This window comes from Ambystoma mexicanum, chromosome 11 (assembly GCF_040938575.1).
Source record: "Ambystoma mexicanum isolate Mex_15411 chromosome 11, UKY_AmexF1_1, whole genome shotgun sequence".
Lineage (NCBI taxonomy): Eukaryota > Metazoa > Chordata > Amphibia > Caudata > Ambystomatidae > Ambystoma > Ambystoma mexicanum.
The window spans coordinates 467,852,568-467,875,166 of NC_090934.1; the positions used below are offsets into that span (position 1 = coordinate 467,852,568).

Consider the following 22,599-nt stretch of genomic DNA (forward strand, 5'->3'; position numbering starts at 1 on the left):
AAGAAAGGAAACAAGCTACAATGTGAATGAGAAAAAATAAGCTTGCTGTCCGTATAAAAACCAAAAAATGCAAATCAGAATCCCAAAAAATGTTGTCCAAAGTCAAATGTAAAAAAATCTCCATGCAACAAAGAACTATGTAAAAAACTACCAAGGGCCCATGAGCCCAACTGAACAAAGGAAACCTACTAAAAAACCTACCTAAAAATCAACTATATACAAAAAGTGGAGCAGTGTCCGTCGACTCCAAATCATAATAAGAAACAAAGGAAACTATATACAAAGGCGGCGGGCAAGTCCAGCGGCTCACTCCGTGGTGTCCCGGGCCAGGGCATCATCGAACTCCTGTTCCATGTCCCGGAGGCGGTCCAGTTCCGTGGCCCCGAGGGTCCGCAGGGACGATGCCGTGTCCTCCTCCAACCCCCTGCGGATTGCCTCGAGGCACTCGGCCCGCCTCAGGGCCCTCCGCATGGAGTTCTCCGCCCTGACCATTGTGAGCCGCGCCTCTTCCGCCCGCCGCCGCTCCGCACCTATGGCGTGGCCCAACCGCTGCCACACGGAAGACACTCTCTGTCCTGGGTCCCCCTGCCCTCCGGCCGATGCCTGCCCCTCCGATGTCGAAAGCCCCGAGCCTTCATGTCTCCCACCATGTTGCTGCTGCTGCTGCTCTGCCTCTGCCCGTGCACTGCCTCCTGCTGCCTGCACATCCTCCGCTGGCTGGGGTGCAGTTGTTGATGTGGCCACCCCTGCTGGACCTCCGACTCCCGACTGTGGCAGGGATGCCTCCTCCACCAGCCTGGCCGCACCGTCAGAGGCAGCTCCACAGGGCACCCAGGTGACTGATGGGTGGGAAGATGGCACAGAGGACGACTGGCGCGTAGGGGGTCCAGTTGAGGAGGGGGTCGGAGCAAGCCCCATCAGACGGAGGAATCCGGCCTGGGTGACCTGTCCCAGCAGGCTGACGTGGTCAACGAGCCATTCGAGATGACTCGCAGTCTCTTCATGAAAAGACTGCAGGTCACCTCGCATGGCCCGTTAACGCAACGCCACACCAGCCAGGACAGGCTCAACCCGGACCTGGATGGCCACGTCCGCAGGCAGAGGAAGGCCAGTTGACGTCAGCTCATCCCCTGCCTGAAAACGGGTCTGGACGTAGGCATCCCTGTTGGTGCAAGATGATGCAGGGACAGGATCGGGGACAGGATTGCACACAGGCACCTCCGCGGCGGCCTGTGCTGCCTCCTGTCCCTGGTCCTGCACTGCACCACTAGCACCAGTGGGATCCCCACTTCCAGACCCCGTCTCTGGTGCTTGCACGGCCTCCTCCTCCACCAAACCCCCCACCAACCTGGATGACTCCGTGCCATCTTCCCCTGTTGGGCCCTGTGGGGTCCCAGCTGCCCCTTCTGCTGCCGAGGAGTCCAACTGCAACCTCCGCCTCTTGGACCTCCCCCCGGCAGCTGCGGCCTGGGACGTGGCACCGGACTCCTCACTCCCCGACGAGATGACAACACGGGAGGGGAGCCGGGCCTTGCCTCTCCGGCTGGCGGTCGGATCCCCGCCGCTGTGCTCCACAGCACCTTCTCCGCCCTCTTCATCAGTTGACGCTGCAGACAGGGAGAAACAAAACACAGGCATCAGGGCACTGTACAATGGACACATACACACATGACAGTTGCACATGAGTGGCATTGGCAAACCTCAGACATGTCATCACAATCCCCAACACACATGTCATTGCAACTCGCACACATGAGCCATACCACAGCCATATCGCAACTGCCACCACCATCCCTACACATACAACAGCATGAGCAGCAAAAGGGGAGCCAGACATCACATGCAACACAGGAAGTGCACCACACATGTACACACACCACCACACTTGCATGCATGTCTACACCTCTGCCAAGTGTCGCACTGTTCAGACGGGCATCCATGTCACATCTGCCAATCAGGCTTCCACATACCGCTGTCACATGCATCCATGTTGCATCACTGTTGCACCCTTGTCAAATACACACACATGCACATGTACACAGTGCTCGTACATGCAGCCGAAAACAACATGCATGCCTGACATGACGGACATGTCTACTTACATACACATTCATCCAAACATGTGTGCACGCACAACTACATTTGCTATGCAAGCCTACACACACAAGCACCATCCATGTCTCACACATCACAGCCCTCGCATGTGTCAGCCCCACGGCCCTGTACACCCCCACCCATACTCGACCCCATACAAACAGATGTGCAACCTGCACAATACCGAATTATCACCACACGCACTGCTCACAATCAGGATGCATGTACACTCACCGCTCGACTCCAGACGGGTCTGCTTCTCCAGGACCTGGACGTGGAGCGCTGGGGATATGCGTTCCAGGACCCCCATCTGTTCTTCCGACAAGTGGCCCCGGCGCCCCTTGGCATCTGCTGCCTTCAAGAGGCGCTGGGCCTTGTTCAGGGTCCTGGACCTGAAGTCCTCCCAGCGCTTCCTGACATGTTGTAAGTCCCGGACTGCCACCCCCTCCGCGTTGATGGCAGTCACGATGTCAGTCCAGATCCGAGTCCGTCCTTCCTTGTCGGCGCGGGAACTTCCGAAGAGGGCATCATACTGCCCCAGGACTTGCTCCACCAGGACACCAACGTCGGTGGCACTGAAGCTGGTGCCCCTCTGCCTCTCTGGCCGGGGGTTGTCAGTGGTCACAGATGGTGTTTGCCCCGACATAACAACCCCAGAGGCAGGAGTGGGTGGGCAACTGGGTCCTGGGGCTGGGCTGTGGAGCGATGGAATTCCAGTCGGGAGTCTTCGGTTCCAGCAGGGGTGGTCACAGCAACAGCCCCACTGGCTGATGTGCAGGCAGCAAATGGCAGTGCACGTGGGCAGCAGGCAGTCAGGCAGCAGCAGATAGCAGGTGGGAGCATGCTCGGGGCTCTGGGGGGCAGTAGTTCGGCCTTCTGGGCAGGAGCGTGGTCTTCCGTGTGCTTACGCGTGGCCAGCTTGGTACAGAGTGATTTGGCACGTGAAAATCCTGCACGTCAGCGTGAAAATCGAGGAAAGGCCCTTAGCGTGTAAGTGCGTCAGCACGCATACGCGATTCTATTGGACCAAAGACCCTCAGCGCGTAAACGCGTCTGTGACACGTGATGACAGAGCACACGTGGAAAGACTGCACGTCAGAGTGTCATCGCGTGTAATTGGACAGCACGTCAGTGTCATCGTGTGTAATTGGACAAAAGTGCGCGTACACGCGATTGGCCTATGTACGTGTATATCAGGGGTGCGCGGACACTTACACACGCAAGTACGTCAGCGCACCTGTATCCCGGGGTGCGCAGGAATTTCCACACGCTATTGGACTGGGTACTGGATTTCAGGGGTGCGCGGGTCACACGTTCGCCTACAACACGCGCAACGCATAAATTTGCGTGCTAACAAAAGAACAAGCTCAGACCCTGGATGAACATACCGTTCCTAGCAGCAGTTGGCGTGGGCTACCAAAGGAGGAGGAGGAGGATAGTCAGGGCCAGAATATTCACACCCAGAACCAGCCTTTCCGGGATGCCTGATGACCAGGTGCATGGGAGGTACAGGTTTCCACCACACATCATACTGGACCTGGTGAGTGAGTGGGAGGATGACCTCACATCACCCACCCTGTGCTCCCAAGCACTCAGCCCCCTGGAGAAGGTCCTCAATGTACTGCACTTCTTAGCCACTGGATCATTTCAGCGGACAAGTGCCATTGTGGGTGGTGTATCACAGGCCACCCAGTCACGCTGCCTACATCAGGTCTTGAACATCATCACTGCACGGCCATCAGTCCGCAGGCACATATACCTGCCCAGAACACCTGCAGAAAGGCATGCTGCCGCCCTGGATTTTTACGGTGTGGCACGATTCCCCAAAGTGCTAGGTGCCATCGACTGCACCCATGTGGCTCTACGTCCCCCCAGGGCATCAGAGCACATCTATAGGAACCGCAAGCACTGGCATTCCATCAACGTGCAGGTAGTATGTAATGCCAAGGGAATCATCACCTCAGTATATGCAAACTATCCCGGGTCAACCCACGACAGCTTCATTTACCGAATATCGACCCTAAGCCGGGACCTAGAAGCTGGGCGGCATGGCGATACATGGCTGCTTGGTGAGTATGAATGCCACTGCACATGCATGCAAGTCAGATACTGAGCAAGGTCACAACCCCACCAATGATACCAATCATCACCTCCACAGGGGACAGTGCCTACCCTCTCAGCCCCCACATGATGACGCCAATTCGGAACCCCACCACGCCACCCGAGGTAAGATATAACACAGCCCACATTACAACCCGGGGCATAGTGGAGCGCACATTCGGAGTGCTAAAGTCACGCTTTCGCTCGCTTGACCGTTCTGGCGGCCAGCTGTTGTACGCTCCCCCAGTAGTGTGCAGGATCATAGTGGCAGCATGTGTCCTGCACAACGTTGCAACATGCCGCGGCCTGGCCGTGGACATGGTGGTGGCCCCACATCCCCAACCACATGCACAGCCGCTGCGCATGGGAGGGGAAAGGGCACGGGCGGAGGCAGCCTGTACACAGCTAGTGGCTAATTACTTCACATAGAAATCACACCCCTGTGGAGTGCACACTGCCCTGGCACATTCCATCTGACAATCAATGATGACTCAACCTGACACTGATCCTGAATGTCTGGAGAATGAACCGTGAATACCATATCAGCCTGAGATTGTTCACCTGGAAGTGTCACAATGTGTGCATCCCTACCCACACAGACACCACCAATGCAGTTTTGTGAAGTTACACATTCAAGCAGCTAAAATGAATACCCACTTACTAAATGCAACAAGAGGACAGTGCCATGTCAGCCAACCCAACCCCAGCACCGCCACACGACACACCGTGCCATGTCATGCTATTTGCAGGTAAACAAAGTAATCCCCACAACATGACACTAGTGTCACCATGTACAGTGTCCCTATTAGAAACTTGCAACACCTGAAATGCTCACAGTAATGCCGGACCAACAACAAACTTGAGCACGTACTACCATTAACATGACATCACAAATGTGAAATATTAGTAGTCTCACCACCTGGAAATGCCTGCACTCCCACCACTACCAACTGTGCAGTGTTGGCGCCATGTAGAGTTGTAGGTGCACTGCTGCCAACATGGACCCCATCTCCAGACTAGAGGTCCTTGTGTAGACATGAGGAAGGGACCTGCAAATTGGGAGGTAGACACAGAAGATGAGTTACACATCAATGTAACATGCAGTGTACAACACAACAGCAATATGCACTAGGAATGTATACACAGTATTGACTACAGACTGCCCACACAGCTCATGGGAGTCCAATGTCACTGTGTAATTCACTGTCACTTGGGCACACCCTTTGCAAGCCCATGGAAACGGGAAGCAGGAGGGGTGTGTGTGACTCAAACCCAAGCATCTGAACCAAATACATTACATGCCTGCATGTGCCCAGCCACAATGCAGCGTATGCCCACAGGAACCACGGAAGCCAACAAATCGTCCCAAAAAATAGGGAATAAAATAAATAAAAATTAAAATAAAAAAAAAAATAAAAATAAAAAAAAAAATAAAAAATGGCCATTGATGGGCCCGGAGGGGTTGGGGAGGCCTCCCAGGAGGTCCAAGGACAGGATGCACACCAGAACCCACCTGCGTGGATCCTGTGAAAATAAAACACCTCCATGGGCTCATGGCCCACACGGCTACCCTATTGTGGGAGTATCACTGCTGTCGCTATTATCACCCTGTGCATCTGCATCCGGAGGTGGTTGCACTATGGGAGGCAGCCCACGCAAGGCCCTAGTCTGCACCTCCATGGCTGCAAGCATGCGGGTGTGGTAGGTCTGGTTCTGGAGGATGAGTGTGCGGAGGTCCCCATGCAACAACTCACGGGATGCCCGGACCTCCGCCCTCGTTGCCTGCATCTCAGCTGAGAGCGTACGGGTGAGACGCTCCAGCTGCTGTTCTGTCCTTTGGTGTGTTGAAGCCTCAAGCTCAACAAGAGTCGTCCTGAGGTGAAGGAGCTCCTGCCTGAGGGCTTCCCTGTGGCCCTGGGACTCAATGGAGATGGCCTCCTGCAGAGTCGCCAGTGCCGCCCGCCTGTCCCTGTTGGACCCCAACATGTCCTCCCTGTGTGACTGGCAGATGGAGTCGGTTGCCTGCTCTAGTCGCTCCATCAGCCTTTCAGGGGGGACAATGGAAGTGGCCACCCTATCCATGGCCTGAGCCATCATCTCGGATGATGCAGCCTGTTGGGTTGCCATACGGTAAATGGATTGCTCCCATGCGGTATTGCCAGGTGGCGTACGGCCACCACGTCGGCGGGCACCACACCTGTCTGGGGCAAGGCGAACTGCGCCTTGCTGTGCCGGCACTGCCTGAGGCTGCAGGACTGCATTCCCCCTCTGATCTGCTGGCCCAGGAACAGGATCAGATGTCGCGGAGTGTGACCCTGCATCCGTAACCACCAAAGGCGTAGCTGCCAACACTGACATCCCCATTGAGGGTTCTGACCCTGGTGCAGGTGGGTGAGACAGAACAGAATCCCTCCCTGGAACACTCACCTGCGACGGCACGTAGGTCTCATCCGAATCAACACCTGAGTACAGCTCGGGGGAGGTGCAGCCAGAGACACCCCTTGAGAGCAGGACCTGCAGCAGTTGTGGGTTCTCACCCACCGCCACACCACGTCCCTCACTGGTGGTTGGTCGGCCCTCGGACCCCTCCTGGGTCTGCACCATCTCCACAACCCCAGCAGTATCAGGTGCGTCTTCCCCTGCAAAGACATAAAAACAAAGAAATGGAAACAGGCATTAGCACCATGGCACACAATGAGGGCTGAGAAGCAAGAGAACCAGTACTTGATTGACACATGTCCCACATGACTAAAACCCTCCCATGCATGCACCCTCACTGCATATGAAGGGCAGGCAAATGGCACACACTGATGACACCAAGATGGAAGATGAACACATTTTCTGCATGCTGCCTGGCAGTGGCATCACACATTGGCCTGTGATTGTCAGGTGAAACACACATGCCATCACACAGATGGCATGTACCATTGCTATTGAGTGAAGATGGAGAGGAGGGCAGCACCTATTCATTCAGTCCAGTTCCCGCATGTAATAGCTTTTCTAATTCTAACAGGTCAGATTTTTCACCTGGAGTTGCCAGTCTGAAATGGTCCAATTGCACAAGGACATGTGTGAACAAATGATATCCAGGTAACAAAGTCACTCCACTTTACCATAGCCATGTCAGACATGTGACTAGTGGACTGCGACATGCCTAGTAAAAGTGGTGGAATGCAAACAATCTGACTGAATGAACAGTGAAAAATAAGCAACAATGTTGTGGCAAGGTGACACTTCAAGGGCAACTGGCGTGCAGTTGGGCTAGATGTCTACTGTTGGCAGAAGGGATACTGCTATGGACAAATGCAGCTGCGCAGGATGTATTGCATGAAGCACATGGCTGACCCATACGACTCAGGCGCACACACTCTCACCTGGCACACAAACAGAAGCCCTCACACACACACCATGCACATGGATGACACACACATGCATGTGCACTCACCGGACAATGCCTCGTAATCAGCCAGATCTCCCACGCCTTGGATCTGTTCCTCCGTGACATAGGTCCCAGCAACTGACTCATGTGGAGTGAGTTCCATGTCTACTACTGGAGACCCACCTCCAGTCACTAGAGTTGCGGCATGACTTGAGGCCAGCTTACTCTTTGCCCTGCGCTTTAGGTCATTCCAGCTCTTATAGCAATCATTGGCTGTGCGCCTCACGATTCCAAGGGCACTTACGATGTCCGCAACAGTCTGCCAGTGTGCCTGGCGTTGTGCAGGTGTGGTCTTGGATCCTGCAACAATGACCATCTCGTTGTCATGTGCGGACACATACTCGACAAGTGCATTCAGTTCGTCATCCGTGAAGCTGGGCTTCCTGGACGGGCCGGACTGTGTAGCCGTGTCTGGGGCATCAGCCTGTGCCGGACGAGCACTCTTCCTCTTCCGTTTGGAAGGTGGTGGGGATCCTGAGTGTCCTGCGCCGCTCTGGACACTAGGGGCAGGAGCCCTGGTGGACTCTGTATGAGGAGTGTGGGATTGCACACTCAGCATGGGAGTTGGTGCAGGCATTGGCTCTAGTGTGATGGTGTCAGGGGGAATGTCAGCAGCATGGACTAGGACCGACACTGTCCTGGCTGGGTGTGTGAGGGCTGGGGTGGATGGAGCTGCAGCTGCCCCTGCAGCCTCTCCGCCCTGCCTACTTGGTGCAGCAGATGACCTTGCTGCCCCAGATGCACGTGGCATGGTGACATTAACGTGCACCAGCGCACGTGTCATAGGCCTGCTGACCTGGAAGTCAGCCATGGAGTCAGCCAGGTCTGGTGCCACAATGGGCTGGTCCAACAAGGGCTGAGCATGGATGGTGTCAGCCACATCAGCCTCAACGGGAGGGGGGGGGATTATGGGTGCCCTTGACTGGTCCTCCACACATGGGGGGACAGGCTCACCCTGCAAGTAACAACCACGTCCCCTACCGGATCCACCACGGCCACCACTTGTGGCTCTTCCACCTTTGCCACCCTTACGGAATCCTCGCCTCCCAGCCATGGCACTGATGTAAATGTGCGTATGGGAGTGGCTGTAAACTATTGTCCTGGGCAATTGGGGGTCAAAGGGGTTGGGTACCAGATGGTAATTGTAGCCTAGTGCTCTTGCAAGGCTGATTGTAACCCCTGGGGAAAGATGACGGGTCACGTTATGCACAGGAGCCCCAAAAAAGGGAGATGACGTGCACGCAACCCCTCCTAGACCACGTGTGCAGAAAGAAAAACCTGCACTACGCTGTGGCACCCAGTAACACAAGAATGAACGTATGCGTGTCACACGCAGCCTAGAATGACCTCTGAAGGGGTAGGCTACACACGGGGCAAGCACAGATGTTAGATACGTGCGTGACTTACCGTCTGCCTGGTAAACGAGCGTGTAAAAGGAGCGCGTTTGGTTGGCAACACCCCCGCCAAAAGAAGATTTGTACGCAGGACAACAGTAGAAGGGAACACTGTTTGAGGGAACAGGCCCAGGTAAACCAGTAAAAGAGAAAAAAGAGAAAAAGCGAAAAAGCTGTCAGAGGTAACAGGGAATACGAACTTGAAACGCCGTGAAGTAAATCGCATGTGAAACGACAAGAAGTACAGAATTCACCCACTCGCTCTCCACGAAAAGCACGTACAAGGAAATGGTGTTGTACACGTACCTTTTATACAGGCCCACACGTCCAGCGTCACTTACGCGGCGTGTACGCGCTAGGGCCATTTCCACAAATTACACGCTTTGTCACTTCTGCGTGTAGGGCCATTTCCACCAATTACACGCTTTGTCACTTCTGCGTGTAGGGCCATTTCCACCAATCACACGCGATGAGACTCTGACGTGCTGTCCAATTACACGCGATGACACTCTGACGTGCAGTCTTTCCACGTGTGCTCTGTCATCACATGCTGTGTGGGAAACACCCGTGCGGGTCACGTCACAGACGCGCTTATGCGCTGAGGGCCTTTGGTCCAATAGAATCGCGTATGCGTGCTGACGCGCTTACGCGCTAAGGGCCTTTCCTCGATTTTCACGCTGACGTGCAGGATTTTCACGTGCCAAATCACTCCGTACCAAGCTGGCCACGCGTAAGCACACGGAAGACCACGCTCCTGCCCAGAAGGCCGAACTACTGCCCCCCAGAGCCCCGAGCACGCTCCCACCTACCATCTGCTGCTGCCTGACTGCCTGCTGCCCACGTGCACTGCCATTTGCTGCCTGCACATCAGCCAGGGGTGCTGTTGCTGTGACCACCCCTGCTGGAACTGAAGACTCCCGACTGGAATTCCATCGCTCCACAGCCCAGCCCCAGGACCCAGTTGCCCACCCACTCCTGCCTCTTGGGTTGTCATGTCGGGGCAAACACCATCTGTGACCACTGAAAACCCCCGGCCAGAGAGGCAGAGGGGCACCAGCTTCAGTGCCACCGAAGTTGGTGTCCTGGTGGAGCAAGTCCTGGGGCAGTATGATGCCCTCTTCGGAAGTTCCCACGCCGACAAGGAAGGACGGACTCGGATCTGGACTGACATCGTGACTGCCATCAACGCGGAGGGGGTGGCAGTCCGGGACTTACAACATGTCAGGAAGCGCTGGGAGGACTTCAGTTCCAGGACCCTGAACAAGGCCCGGCGCCTCTTGAAGGCAGCGGATGCCAAGGGGCGGCGGGGCCACTTGTCGGAAGAACAGATGGGGTTCCTGGAACGCATATCCCCAGCGCTCCACGTCCAGGTCCTGGAGAAGCAGACCCATCTGGAGTCGAGCGGTGAGTGTACATGCATCCTGATTGTGAGCAGTGCGTGTGGTGATAATTCGGTATTGTGCAGGTTGCACATCTGTTTGTATGGGGTCGAGTATGGGTGGGGGTGTACAGGGCCGTGGGGCTGACACATGCGAGGGCTGTGATGTGTGAGACATGGATGGTGCTTGTGTGCGTAGGCTTGCATGGCAAATGCAGTTGTGCGTGCACACATGTTTGGATGAATGTGTATGTAAGTAGACATGTCCGTGATGTCACGCATGTATGTTGTTTTGGGCTGCATGTACGAGCACTGTGTACATGTGCATGTGTGTGTATTTGACAAGGGTGCAACAGTGATGCAACATGGATGCATGTGACTGCGGTATGTGGAAGCCTGATTGGCAGATGTGACATGGATGCCCGTCTGAACAGTGCGACACTTGGCAGAGGTGTACACATGCATGCAAGTGTGGTGGTGTGTGTACATGTGTGGTGCACTTCCTGTGTTGCATGTGATGTCTGGGTCACCTTTGGCTGCTAATGCTGTTCTATGTGTATGGATGGTGGTGGCAGTTGCGATATGGCTGTGGTATGGCTAATGTGTGCGAGTTGCAATGACATGTGTGTTGGGGATTGTGATGACATGTCTGAGGTTTGCCAATGCCACTCATGTGCAACTGTCATGTGTGTATGTGTCCATTGTACAGTGCCCTGATGCCTGTGTTTTGTTTCTCCCTGTCTGCAGCGTCAACTGATGAAGAGAGCGGAGAAGGTGCTGTGGAGCACAGCAGCGGGGATCCGACCGCCAGCCGGAGACGCAAGGCCCGGCTCCCCTCCCGTGTTGTCATCTCGTCGGGGAGTGAGGAGTCCGGTGCCGCGTCCCAGGCCGCAGCTGCCGGGGGGAGGTCCAAGAGGCGGAGGTTGGAGTTGGACGCCTCGGCAGCAGAAGGGGCAGCTGGGAGCCCACAGGGCCCAACAGGGGAAGATGGCACGGAGTCATCCAGGTTGGTGGGGGGTCTGGTGGAGGAGGAGGCCGTGCAAGCACCAGAGACGGGGTCTGGAGGTGGGGATCCCACTGGTGCTGGTGGTGCAGTCCAGGACCAGGGACAGGAGGCAGCACAGGCCGCCGGGGAGGTGCCTGTGTGCAATCCTGTCCCCGATCCTGTCCCTGCATCATCTTGCACCAGCAGGGATGCCTACGTCCAGACCCGTTTTCAGGCAGGGGATGAGCTGACGTCAACTGGCCTTCCTCTGCCTGCGGACGTGGCTATCCAGGTCCGGGTAGAGCCTGTCCTGGCTGGTGTGGCGTTGCGTTAACGGGCCATGCAAGGTGACCTGCAGTCTTTTCATGGAGAGACTGCACGTCATCTCGAATGTCTCGTTGACCACGTCAGCCTGCTGGGACACATCACCCAGACCGGATTCCTCCGTCTGATGGGGCTTGTTCCGACCCCCTCCTCAACTGGACCCCCTATGCGCCAGTCGTCCTGTGTGCCATCTTCCCACCCATCAGTCACCTGGGTGCCCTTTGGAGCTGCCTCTGACGGTGCGGCCAGGCTGGTGGAGGAGGCATCCCTGCCACAGTCGGGAGTCGGACGTCCAGCAGGGGTGGCCACATCAACTACTGCACCCCAGCCGGCGGAGGATGTGCAGGCAGCAGGAGGCAGTGCACGGGCAGAGGCAGAGCAGCAGCAGCAACATGGTGGGAGCCATGAAGGCTCGGGGCCTTCGACATCGGAGTGGCAGGCATCGGCCGGAGGGCAGGAGGACCCAGGACAGAGAGTGTCTTCCGTGTGGCAGCGGTTGGGCCACGCCATAGGTGCGGAGCGGCGGCGGGCGGAAGAGGCGCGGCTCACAATGGTCAGGGCGGAGAACTCCATGCGGAGGGCCCTGAGGCGGGCCGAGTGCCTCGAGGCAATCCACAGGGGGTTGGAGGAGGACACGGCGTCGTCCCTGCGGACCCTCGGGGCCATGGAACTGGACCGCCTCCGGGACATCGAACAGGAGTTCGATGATGCCCTGGCCCGGAACACCACTGAGTGAGCCGCTGGACTTGCCCGCCGCCTTTGTATATAGTTCTTTAGTTTTAGGTTTCCTTTGTTTTTTCTTATGATTTGGAGTCGACGGACACTGCTCCACTTTTTGTATATAGTTGCTTTTTAGTTAGGTGTATTTTTAGGTTTCCTTTGTTCAGTTGGGCTCATGGACCCTTTCGAGTTTTTTACATAGTTCTTGATTTGATGGATAATTTTTTTACATTTGACTTTGGAGGACATTTTTTTGGATTATGATTAGCAGTTCTTTATTTTTATGCGGACATGCAGCTTGTTTTTTTTTACTTCCCATTGTAGTTTGTTTCATTTCTTTAGCATTCTTTCTTTTTTTCAATACAATTTTGTTTTCATGCTTCACTGTGTGGTATCATCTCATTGGTTTCATGCATGTCATGTTGGGTGTTTTCCCATTCAATTGCAAACATTGTGTGTGACAGACATGGGTTCATTAGCTTCATGAACATTGGGGGTGTGACATGTAATTTCCATTTCCATGTGGGTGGATGGGTTACTTGGTAGGGCTTTTTGGCTGTGGAGGCTGACCATAACGCACATGATTGGGGATTGTGAGGACCTGGTCGAGGGTGCCCCTGGTGGCTGGGGGGTGGTGGGAGACATGAGTGGGGGCCTGGTGGGGGCTGCCCCTGGATGCTGGGGGGTGGGGTGGTGGGAGACATGAGTGGGGGCCTGGTGGAGGGTGCCCATGCACTGCTGGGGGCTGGGGGTGGTGGGAGACATGAGTGGGGGCCTGGTGGAGGGTGCCCCTGGTGGCTGGGTGGTGGGGGTGGTGGGAGACATGAGTGGGGGCCTGGTGGAGGGTGCCCCTGCACTGCTGGGGGGTGGTGGGAGACATGAGTGGGGGCCTGGTGGGGGCTGCCCCTGGATGCTGGGGGGTGGGGGTGGTGGGATACATGAGTGGGGGCCTGGTGGAGGGTGCCCCTGCACTGCTGGGGGTGGGGGTGGTGGGAGACATGAGTGGGGGCCTGGTGGAGGGTGCCCCTGGTGGCTGGGTGGTGGGGGTGGTGGGAGACATGAGTGGGGGCCTGGTGGGGGCTGCCCCTGGATGCTGGGGGGTGGGGGTGGTGGGAGACATGAGTGGGGGCCTGGTGGAGGGTGCCCCTGCACTGCTGGGGGGTGGGGGTGGTGGGAGACATGAGTGGGGGCCTGGTGGAGGGTGCCCCTGGTGGCTGGGTGGTGGGGGTGGTGGGAGACATGAGTGGGGGCCTGGTGGAGGCTGCCCCTGCACTCCTCGGGGATGAGGGTGCAGGGAGACATGAGTGCGGGCCTGGTGGAGGCTGCCCATGGTGGCAGGGGGTGGGGGTGGTGGGAGACATGAGTGGGGGCCTGGTGGAGGGTGCCCCTGGTGGCTGGGTGGTGGGGGTGGTGGGAGACATGAGTGGGGGCCTGGTGGAGGCTGCCCCTGCACTCCTCGGGGATGAGGGTGCAGGGAGACATGAGTGGGGGCCTGGTGGAGGGTGCCCATGCACTGCTGGGGGGTGGTGGGAGACATGAGTGGGGGCCTGGTGGGGGCTGCCCCTGGATGCTGGGGGGTGGGGGTGGTGGGATACATGAGTGGGGGCCTGGTGGAGGGTGCCCCTGCACTGCTGGGGGTGGGGGTGGTGGGAGACATGAGTGGGGGCCTGGTGGAGGGTGCCCCTGGTGGCTGGGTGGTGGGGGTGGTGGGAGACATGAGTGGGGGCCTGGTGGGGGCTGCCCCTGGATGCTGGGGGGTGGGGGTGGTGGGAGACATGAGTGGGGGCCTGGTGGAGGGTGCCCCTGCACTGCTGGGGGGTGGGGGTGGTGGGAGACATGAGTGGGGGCCTGGTGGAGGGTGCCCCTGGTGGCTGGGTGGTGGGGGTGGTGGGAGACATGAGTGGGGGCCTGGTGGAGGCTGCCCCTGCACTCCTCGGGGGTGAGGGTGCAGGGAGACATGAGTGCGGGCCTGGTGGAGGCTGCCCATGGTGGCAGGGGGTGGGGGTGGTGGGAGACATGAGTGGGGGCCTGGTGGAGGGTGCCCCTGGTGGCTGGGGGGTGGGGGTGGTGGGAGACATGCATTGTTGATCAGTAGTGCAAGGTGACATGTGGGTTGGCTGGGGGGCATGCCCATGGTGGATGGGCTGCCTGCGGGACATGAGCAGGGGTGCAGGGTAGTCCCCCGTGGTGTGGGCTGCCTGCAGGGGCCGTGGAGGTTGTGGAGCGTACACCTTGGAGGACCCACACGGCCAATTTACGTGTAGTACTCCCCAGAACCCCTGAAATATACATACCCTGCTGAAATCGCGTGTGTAACTTCCCGCGCACCCCTGAAATACACGTACCCTGCTGAAATCGCGTGTGGAACTTCCCGCGCACCCCTGAAATACACGTACCCTGCTCGCACTGGGCCAATCGCGTGTGGAACTTCCCGCGCACCCCTGAAATCCACGTACCCTGCTGAAATTGCGTGTGGTACTTCCCGCGCACCCCTGAAATGCACGTATCCTGCTGAAATCGCGTGTGGGACTTCCCGCGCACCCCTGAAATGCACGTACCCTGCTGTAATCGCGTGTGGAACTTCCCGCGCACCCCTGAAATACACGTACCCTGCTCGCACTGGGCCAATCGCGTGTGGAACTTCCCGCGCACCCCTGAAATCCACGTACCCTGCTGAAATTGCGTGTGGTACTTCCCGCGCACTCCTGAAATGCACGTACCCTGCTGAAATCACGTGTGGGACTTCCCGCGCACCCCTGAAATGCACGTACCCTGCTGTAATCGCGTGTGGAACTTCCCGCGCACCCCTGAAATACACGTACCCTGCTCGCACTGGCCAATCGCGTGTGGAACTTCCCGCGCACCCCTGAAATGCACGTACCCTGCTCGAATCGCGTGTGGTACTTCCCGCGCACCCCTGAAATACACGTACCCTGCTGAAATTGCGTGTGGAACTTCCCGCGCACCCCTGAAATGCACGTACCCTGCTCGAATCGCGTGTGGTACTTCCCGCGCACCCCTGAAATGCACGTACCCTGCTCGAATCGCGTGTGGTACTTCGCGCGCACCCCTGAAATACACGTACCTTGCTGAAATCACATGTGGAACTTCCCGCGCACCCCTGAAATGCACGTACCCTGCTCGAATCGCGTGTGGTACTTCCCGCGCACCCCTGAAATACACGTACCATGCTGAAATTGCGTGTGGTACTTCCCGCGCACCCCTGAAATGCACGTACCCTGCTGAAATCGCATGTGGGACTTCCCGCGCACCCCTGAAATGCACGTACCCTGCTCGAATCGCGTGTGGTACTTCCCGCGCACCGCTGATATACACGTACCCTGCTGAAATCGCGTGTGGAACTTCCCGCGCACCCATGTAATACACGTACCCTGCCGAAATCGCGTGTGAGACTTCCCGCGCACCCCGGTATACACGCACATGTAATTTTTTGTCAGCGGCTTTCCGTGTTTGTGGGTACCCCTTTGCACGTCATTTGTCCTGGAGGGCCACAGTATAAAACATTCTTCATGGCTGTATATAGGTGCTATTTGTTGGCGCACCTTTTGGCGCACATTTGTTCCAGGCGCAGAGACGCTACCGCCTGCTTTCTTGTGGCAGTAGTGTTTGTGCCTGTGCGCTGGTTTGAGCGTGCGGTTTTTTGCCCTATTCTATTCCATGAATTCGTGTTGTAGGCGAGCGTGTGGGCGTTCCGCGCACTTGTACCCTGTACTTCCCCCGTGACGCCCACGTTTTGGCAAGTTGTTCCCCATTCCGAGTGTTACGCCCCGTGTTCCGCCTACTTTTGTTGCGTGCGCCACGCTATGTGTGATTTTCGCTGTGGCCTGTCCGATTTTCGCTGTGACCTGGCGCACGCAGTTAGATGGCCTGTGCGCCAACGTGCGCCACGCACTTTCTTTTCGCACATCCGATGGTTTTCTCGCGCACGGCCATCCATGAATCGATGTGCGCTGCTTTTCGTGCGATTTTCGCACTTGCACTGCGATTATCGCTATTCCACTGCGAATCGCACGTTTTTGCCCACCTGCGCCGCGCTAATTGTTCCATGAATCGGCCTGTCAATCTGTTGTTGCCTTTCCGCAAACAGGAAGATTCATCCTTGTAGCCAATTCTTGATCCATATAATTTCCAATAGCTCAGCTATCTATATATGCTCTGACTGCATGCATTCGAAAAGGCTGTTGGTGACTTATGAGGATCATTGGCAGGGCTAGGTGCGAGGTCTGGGAGTCCTTCTTTTCGCTCGACAAGCGGACCTCTACGCTTGTCGGGCAGAGAAAGTTTCCGACTCTGGCTCTGCTTCAACTTTGCCAGCAACCCCAACTGCTTTCTTGGGTGGTTTTACTGGGCATTCTCAGAGGAAATGGCCAGCTGACCCACAATACAAACACAACTGTTGTTGTCTTCTCCTATCTCTTTCAGCCTTGGATAACGGCCCTCGCACTCCTCCAATCTGCATGGGCTCAGCCAAGTCGCTGGTCTTGGATGCATTTTCCTTTTGGGCGCACAAATACTCGAGTGTCCTTTCTAGCTCGATCTGCCTTACGGCTCTGTAGTCTATGATCAAGCTGAACCACCAAGTCTATGTATTCAGCACAATCTCTGGGAGGGTTGACCACTTGAGCTAAAACATCCTTTAACTCCCCTCTCAAACCACGGTAAAGCAGGGTTGTTCTTTTGTCGTTCGTCCAATTGGTTTCCACTACCAGTCTATTAAAGGTTGCGATGTAAGTTAACAGGTCTTGGTTGCCTTGACGCAAAGACAAGAGTTCATTATCCCGACCTTGAGAGTGGCGGGCAACCAACTTCTCCATGTCCAATTCGAACCTCTGGAAGTCTCTTAAGATGGGATCGTCCTGATTGACTAGTGGTACCGATCAGCCCGCAGCACTGCCACTGAGATACAAAAGCACAAAGGCCACCTTAGATTGGTCATTTGGAAAAGCTCCTGGTCTACATAGGAAATGTAGTTGGCACTGATTTATAAAAACCGCATACCTTTTTGGATCTCCTCCAAAGCGTTCTGGAGGTGCCAAAGGTACGGCTCCTGGAAGGACCACCTGAACTGGATTGCTTGGTGTAGTCGGAACCAGGGGCGTTGCTAGGAGGGTCTGAGGGGGCTATAGCCCCTGATCTTTTGGTTGTAGCCCTGGATAGAATCTCGGGAGCTACAGCCAAAAGACCAGCTAGCCCCCAGTCTCAACAGTTCTGACATCAGCATAGCCCCAGGTCTTTTCCATACCTAGCAACTCCCCTGGTTGGAACCATTGACCCCAATCCTGGTAACGTTGTTTGCCCCGCCTGTGATTGAAACAGTTGTCTAGCGAGCTCATCGGTACGATCCTTGGCCACAACCAGTTCTCTCCTTAAGGCATTGGTTTCCTGTTGAGTTGAATGTACCTCGGCCCTGAGTTCCCCCAAAAGATGGGCTAGCTGGTCTGTCTCAGAGATTTCCATGATGGCCAGGTAGAGAATTTGTAGAAGGCCTTGCATTCTGTCACGCTCACCTGGTCTCCACGGGCAAGTAGCTGCACGAATGATGTCTGCACTGGCGTGGCACTGCTTGAATGATGATTCTTGCTCGCGTCTTCTCCCTTGATATCACACCAGGAGGCATTTGTCTGGAAGGTCGAAACAAGATATTAGCTACTGAGTGGGGCTGGCTTGGTCCCACCTCCTTCCACCTCCTGATGCCCTGCTCCTCTTCTGTCTCACCTTGGAGTTTTGTGGGGTAGGCTCTCCGTCCTGCAATCTCTAGCAGGGGCGCAGTAAGCACAGTCTTTGCCCGGACCTAGTTACTTCACTGATCCAGTGTGGCTGTGGCTGAATCTGGAATAGCTGGATTAAGCAGGTAAGTCTCTCTGCCAATGGATGCTTGGTATAGGTACTTAAAGTCCTTGTTGCCCAAGTTTTGAACGTGTTTTGTCTTTTCTTTCAGGCGTGGTCTTGTGCGGATTTTGGATGAAGAATGACTCTTCTTAAGATGCTGAGCAGATTTCCTTCAGGTGAGTAATAGTGTGAGTGAGGGGCGCTGGATGTCTGAATAACTGTTCTATTTTGTGCGCGACTAACCTGCTGTTTCTTTTCTGAGAAGAACCGCCCCAACGTATTCCGGAAGAATGCCGACCCCGGGTGAGTATTGGATGCTGGTGCAATACCTTCTTCTCCGCAAGGGCGGTGGTTCGGAGATCAGCTGAAGGAGCGACCGATTGGATGAAGTACTCCAGGTAAGGACTTCTTTGCTGTACTAACTCCTATTCTCTTCTCTTTCTTCTCTCAGGTACAGATGGATTGGAATCTCAGAACAGGTGTGGCTGTAGAAGTTTGAGGACTGAGCAGACACGGTGAACGTTACGCTGCAGGAGTGCAGAATAACGCGAAGCGTGTTCTGCCAGCAGGGTGTGGCTTAAATAGCCCTGCAAGTAGTTCCAGGTAAAGTAGCCCCTTTACCACAGCCAGCCATTCAGGTAAAGTAGTCCCTCATCCACACCCTGGTTATGCAGAAAGGCTCAGCCTCACTAGGCTGAGTAAGTAGTTCCAAGCAGTTCAACACATATTATGAGCCTGGTGCCAACGGCGCGAGGACTGAGTCCAGGAGGTTCTAGGACACTCCTTTGGGGCTAGATAAGCCCTTATGGGTGCCAGTAACTGGGGTGGGCCCATCAGTTCCAGGGGTTTTGAAGCATGCACCATGACAAATTCTTGCATGTCTTTTCATCAAAATCTTTGTGTGGTGATTGTTCAACCTCCTGCAAACTAGATTCTACCTCTACTTCATCTGATACACATTCAGCTGCACAGTCATGTAAATCCGCTAATCCTTGAGCAACTGGGCTCTTTTTATTTTGGCCATACCTCACTTCTACAGGAAATCCTTGTAATGCCAATGTCCATGAAGTAATTCTGGAATGTGCTAGGTTGCCTGACTGAATCCTTTTACTCTTTAAAAACTGCAATGGTTGATGATTTGTCTCAATGATTACCTTTCTCCTTGAACAATGGGGGGAAAATGCTGCAACGCCCACACAGTGGTCAAAATGCCTTTTCACATTCACTGAATTTATTTTCAACTTCAGAAAATGCCTTACTTTCATAAGCAATGGTTTTGCGGTTCAAATCTTGTTTTTGAGATAACACTGCTGACATACAATGTTCAGTGAAACCTATTTCTATAAAGAAATCCCTGTTTTTTATGGGATAGCTAAACATGGTGCCTTTATGAGACATTCCTTTAATTTAGCAACTGCCTCAGATGGCTCCTTTTCCCATTTCCAGGGCGTATTCAGCGTCAATAGTTTAGTTAATGGTTGAGTAATTTCAGCTTAATTTTCAATACATTTCCTGTTATATTCCGTCATTCCTAATAAACTTTTTAAACCTTTCACATTCCTAGGATCTTTCAATTTCTGTATGGCCTCCACCTTTTTCTTTTGTGGATTTAGTCCATGTTCATTTACTTCATGGCCCAGAAAATTCACCTTTTTCTTGCACCATTGTGTTTCAGTAAAGATACTTTAGCACCCGCCTTTTGCAAGTACATGTCTAATTTCATCAAAATGGCATTTTAAGTTTTCATTTTTTATCAGGACATCATCCACATAAACTATAGTTTCTCTTTCCGCTGCATCAGACATAGCCTTTCTCAAAAATATGCCAAATTCGCTCCCACTATTGACATAGCCGAATGGTGTTCTAGCCCATGCGTACTGTGTTTTATCAAATGAAAATGAGAATAAATTCTGAATATCTTCTGCCAGTGGCACACACCAATATCCAGATGTGAGATCTAAGGTAGTAAACACCTTTGAGCCAGGCACCTGAACAAGGCCTTAATCAATAAATGGCAGTGGCCATCTGGACACTGGCACTCTTTTATTTAACTCTCTTAAGTCTGCACACAGGCGCCCTTGACCATTTTGCATTAACACACCCAAAATAGGTGTGTTGGAGGTGCTATGAATGGGCCTGATAATTCCCCGAGACTCCAAGTTTTTAATTATTTCTGCCAATGACTCTAAACATGCCAGTGGTAATATATATTGGTGCACAAATACCGGATTTATACCACACCCTTCCGGTAATGTGGCAACATGTAAATTAGTTAGGCTGCAATCATATGCATCTTTGGCAAACACGTCTTTAAATTCCATAAATATTTTCCTCAATTTATTTTTATCCTCTTCGCTATCACATGCATCTGCTAACAAACTCTGCTCCTCTACCATTTTTGAACATTCTGGGAAATCCTCCAGCGGAGGAATCTCTGTGCTTTCTTCCAACTGTGTTGCTGTGTCACTCTGTAAAGCTGGCACTTTTAAATATTTTGGCATATCAGCCTCCACTTCAATGTGCTGATTTTATATTTCATTTTCATTTAAGTCAAAGACTATACCATTCTCTTGGTGACAGCACACTGTCTCATTTGAATCATAAGGATATACAGATTGAATTGTATAGATCCCTTTGGGCTGAGAATCCAGATATTCTGGCAACACACCCTGTGCATCTACATATCTCTCATGGATATTTCCAATTACCATGTTATTGAAATCTGCAGTATAATGAGATTTTTGTATGGCCATTCCTAATGAAAAATTATCTTCTAAATGAATATCCAGACAGCCTTTATTATTCACCATAATTTTGACAGATCCTTCTCCAACATCTATCAATGGGGTGTATTCATAATCCAGGCCTTGCTGTTTTATGGATTCATTCAAGCACACAAAAGCACCAGAATCTTACATTTGCTGTCCATTCTTGCACTTTAGTATTATAGTAGCCTGCTTGGTGAGTGCAGGAATGGTAACACCCTTTTTCACTTGTAATTCAATTGCATATAGTACCAATGGTGCACAATGATAAGCCTTTCTCTTGTCTTCAAATTCAGGTGCAGGCCCTCCTAGCCGGGACCATATTTTTTGATTAAGGAACTCTAACACCATGCACATTCTGTGCATGATATCATTGCCCATGTGAAAATCATTTTGTGTTCCACTCACTATCCACACATTGGCACTCATTACGACCCTTGCGGAAAGCGACTGACCGGAGCGCCACAGCGTAAATAGCGTTTCCGCCATTGCACGAAGGAGCAAAGTGCGGCCCATTCCGACCCATCGGGCACGAGCACCACGCCACGGCGGAAGTGCAAAGTCCGCGATGGCGGAAATGACCCCAAAACGGCCCACACCGCCGCCGTACGGCGCCCTAGGTGCAATACCGCCACCCCTCTTAGCGGTCACCGCAGTGTGCGCCTACCGGAAAGTACGGTGACCGGAAATATACGGAAACGGAAGTTAAAACATGGGCCCGGAACGGGAAACATCCCGGCGTACACCTATAAAACCACTAAAACCACACAACCACTAAAATCACTACCCTGAAACACACCCCAACCAGTCACCCACCCTAGCGAAACCAAGACAAATGGGAAAAGTAGCGAAGAAAGCGTGCGACCGCAAGCGGCAGGTCCACTTCTCCCGCGAGGAACTCACCGTGCTAACAGAGACCCTCCAGGAGAATGCTGCCGTCGTCTTCTCCACGCAAATGACCAGAACGGCACTTGCAAACAAGAAGACCATATGGGCTCTGGTGGCACAGCGGGTAAGTGCGGTGGGGACCGCACCCCGCACCCCACAGCAATGCCGCAAGCGATGGGACGACCTGCGGATACGCGTCCGCAGCATACTCTCTGCCAACCGCAACATTGCCACAGCCACCGGGGGAGGTCCTGAATCACCCATCAAGTTGACCCCCTGGGAAGAAATCTGTGCCTCCACCATCGGAATGGAGAGCATAGAGGGAGTCGGAGGGATGGAGAAAGGAGTGCAGACATCCGAAGATTCAGGTAGGTGTACCAGATAAAACAATGCCAAATCCACACAGTCCATCCATGTGAAGTACCATGCGTCCACATAGTGCAACAGAAACACATGTCCAGGAGAACGGCCACACACATCGGCCTGATAGCGCACGTTAAAACCCACAATAAATACATAAATAATTAAAAACCCCTAATACACGCACTACACGTGCAGCAGGCACACCCTAACTGCAGGCTGCCAAACAACTGCACCCTCACTCCACACACAAATCAAAGCACCTCCAAGGACCCGACCCAAATCACCCTCAGGTACCACCC

At 54.1% G+C, this 22,599-nt stretch overlaps 1 protein-coding gene across 1 annotated transcript in view; it reads left to right on the top strand.

Moving 5' to 3' along the window:
* LOC138505007 (protein LDOC1-like) overlaps positions 1-18,427 on the top strand; it is a 62,187-nt gene extending 43,760 nt beyond the window's left edge. Inside the window, exon 3 of the mRNA XM_069625364.1 lies at positions 18,394-18,427. Coding sequence (XP_069481465.1) covers positions 18,394-18,427 — 34 coding nt within the window. The remainder of the gene's footprint in view (positions 1-18,393) is intronic.
* The last annotated feature ends 4,172 nt before the right edge of the window (positions 18,428-22,599 follow it).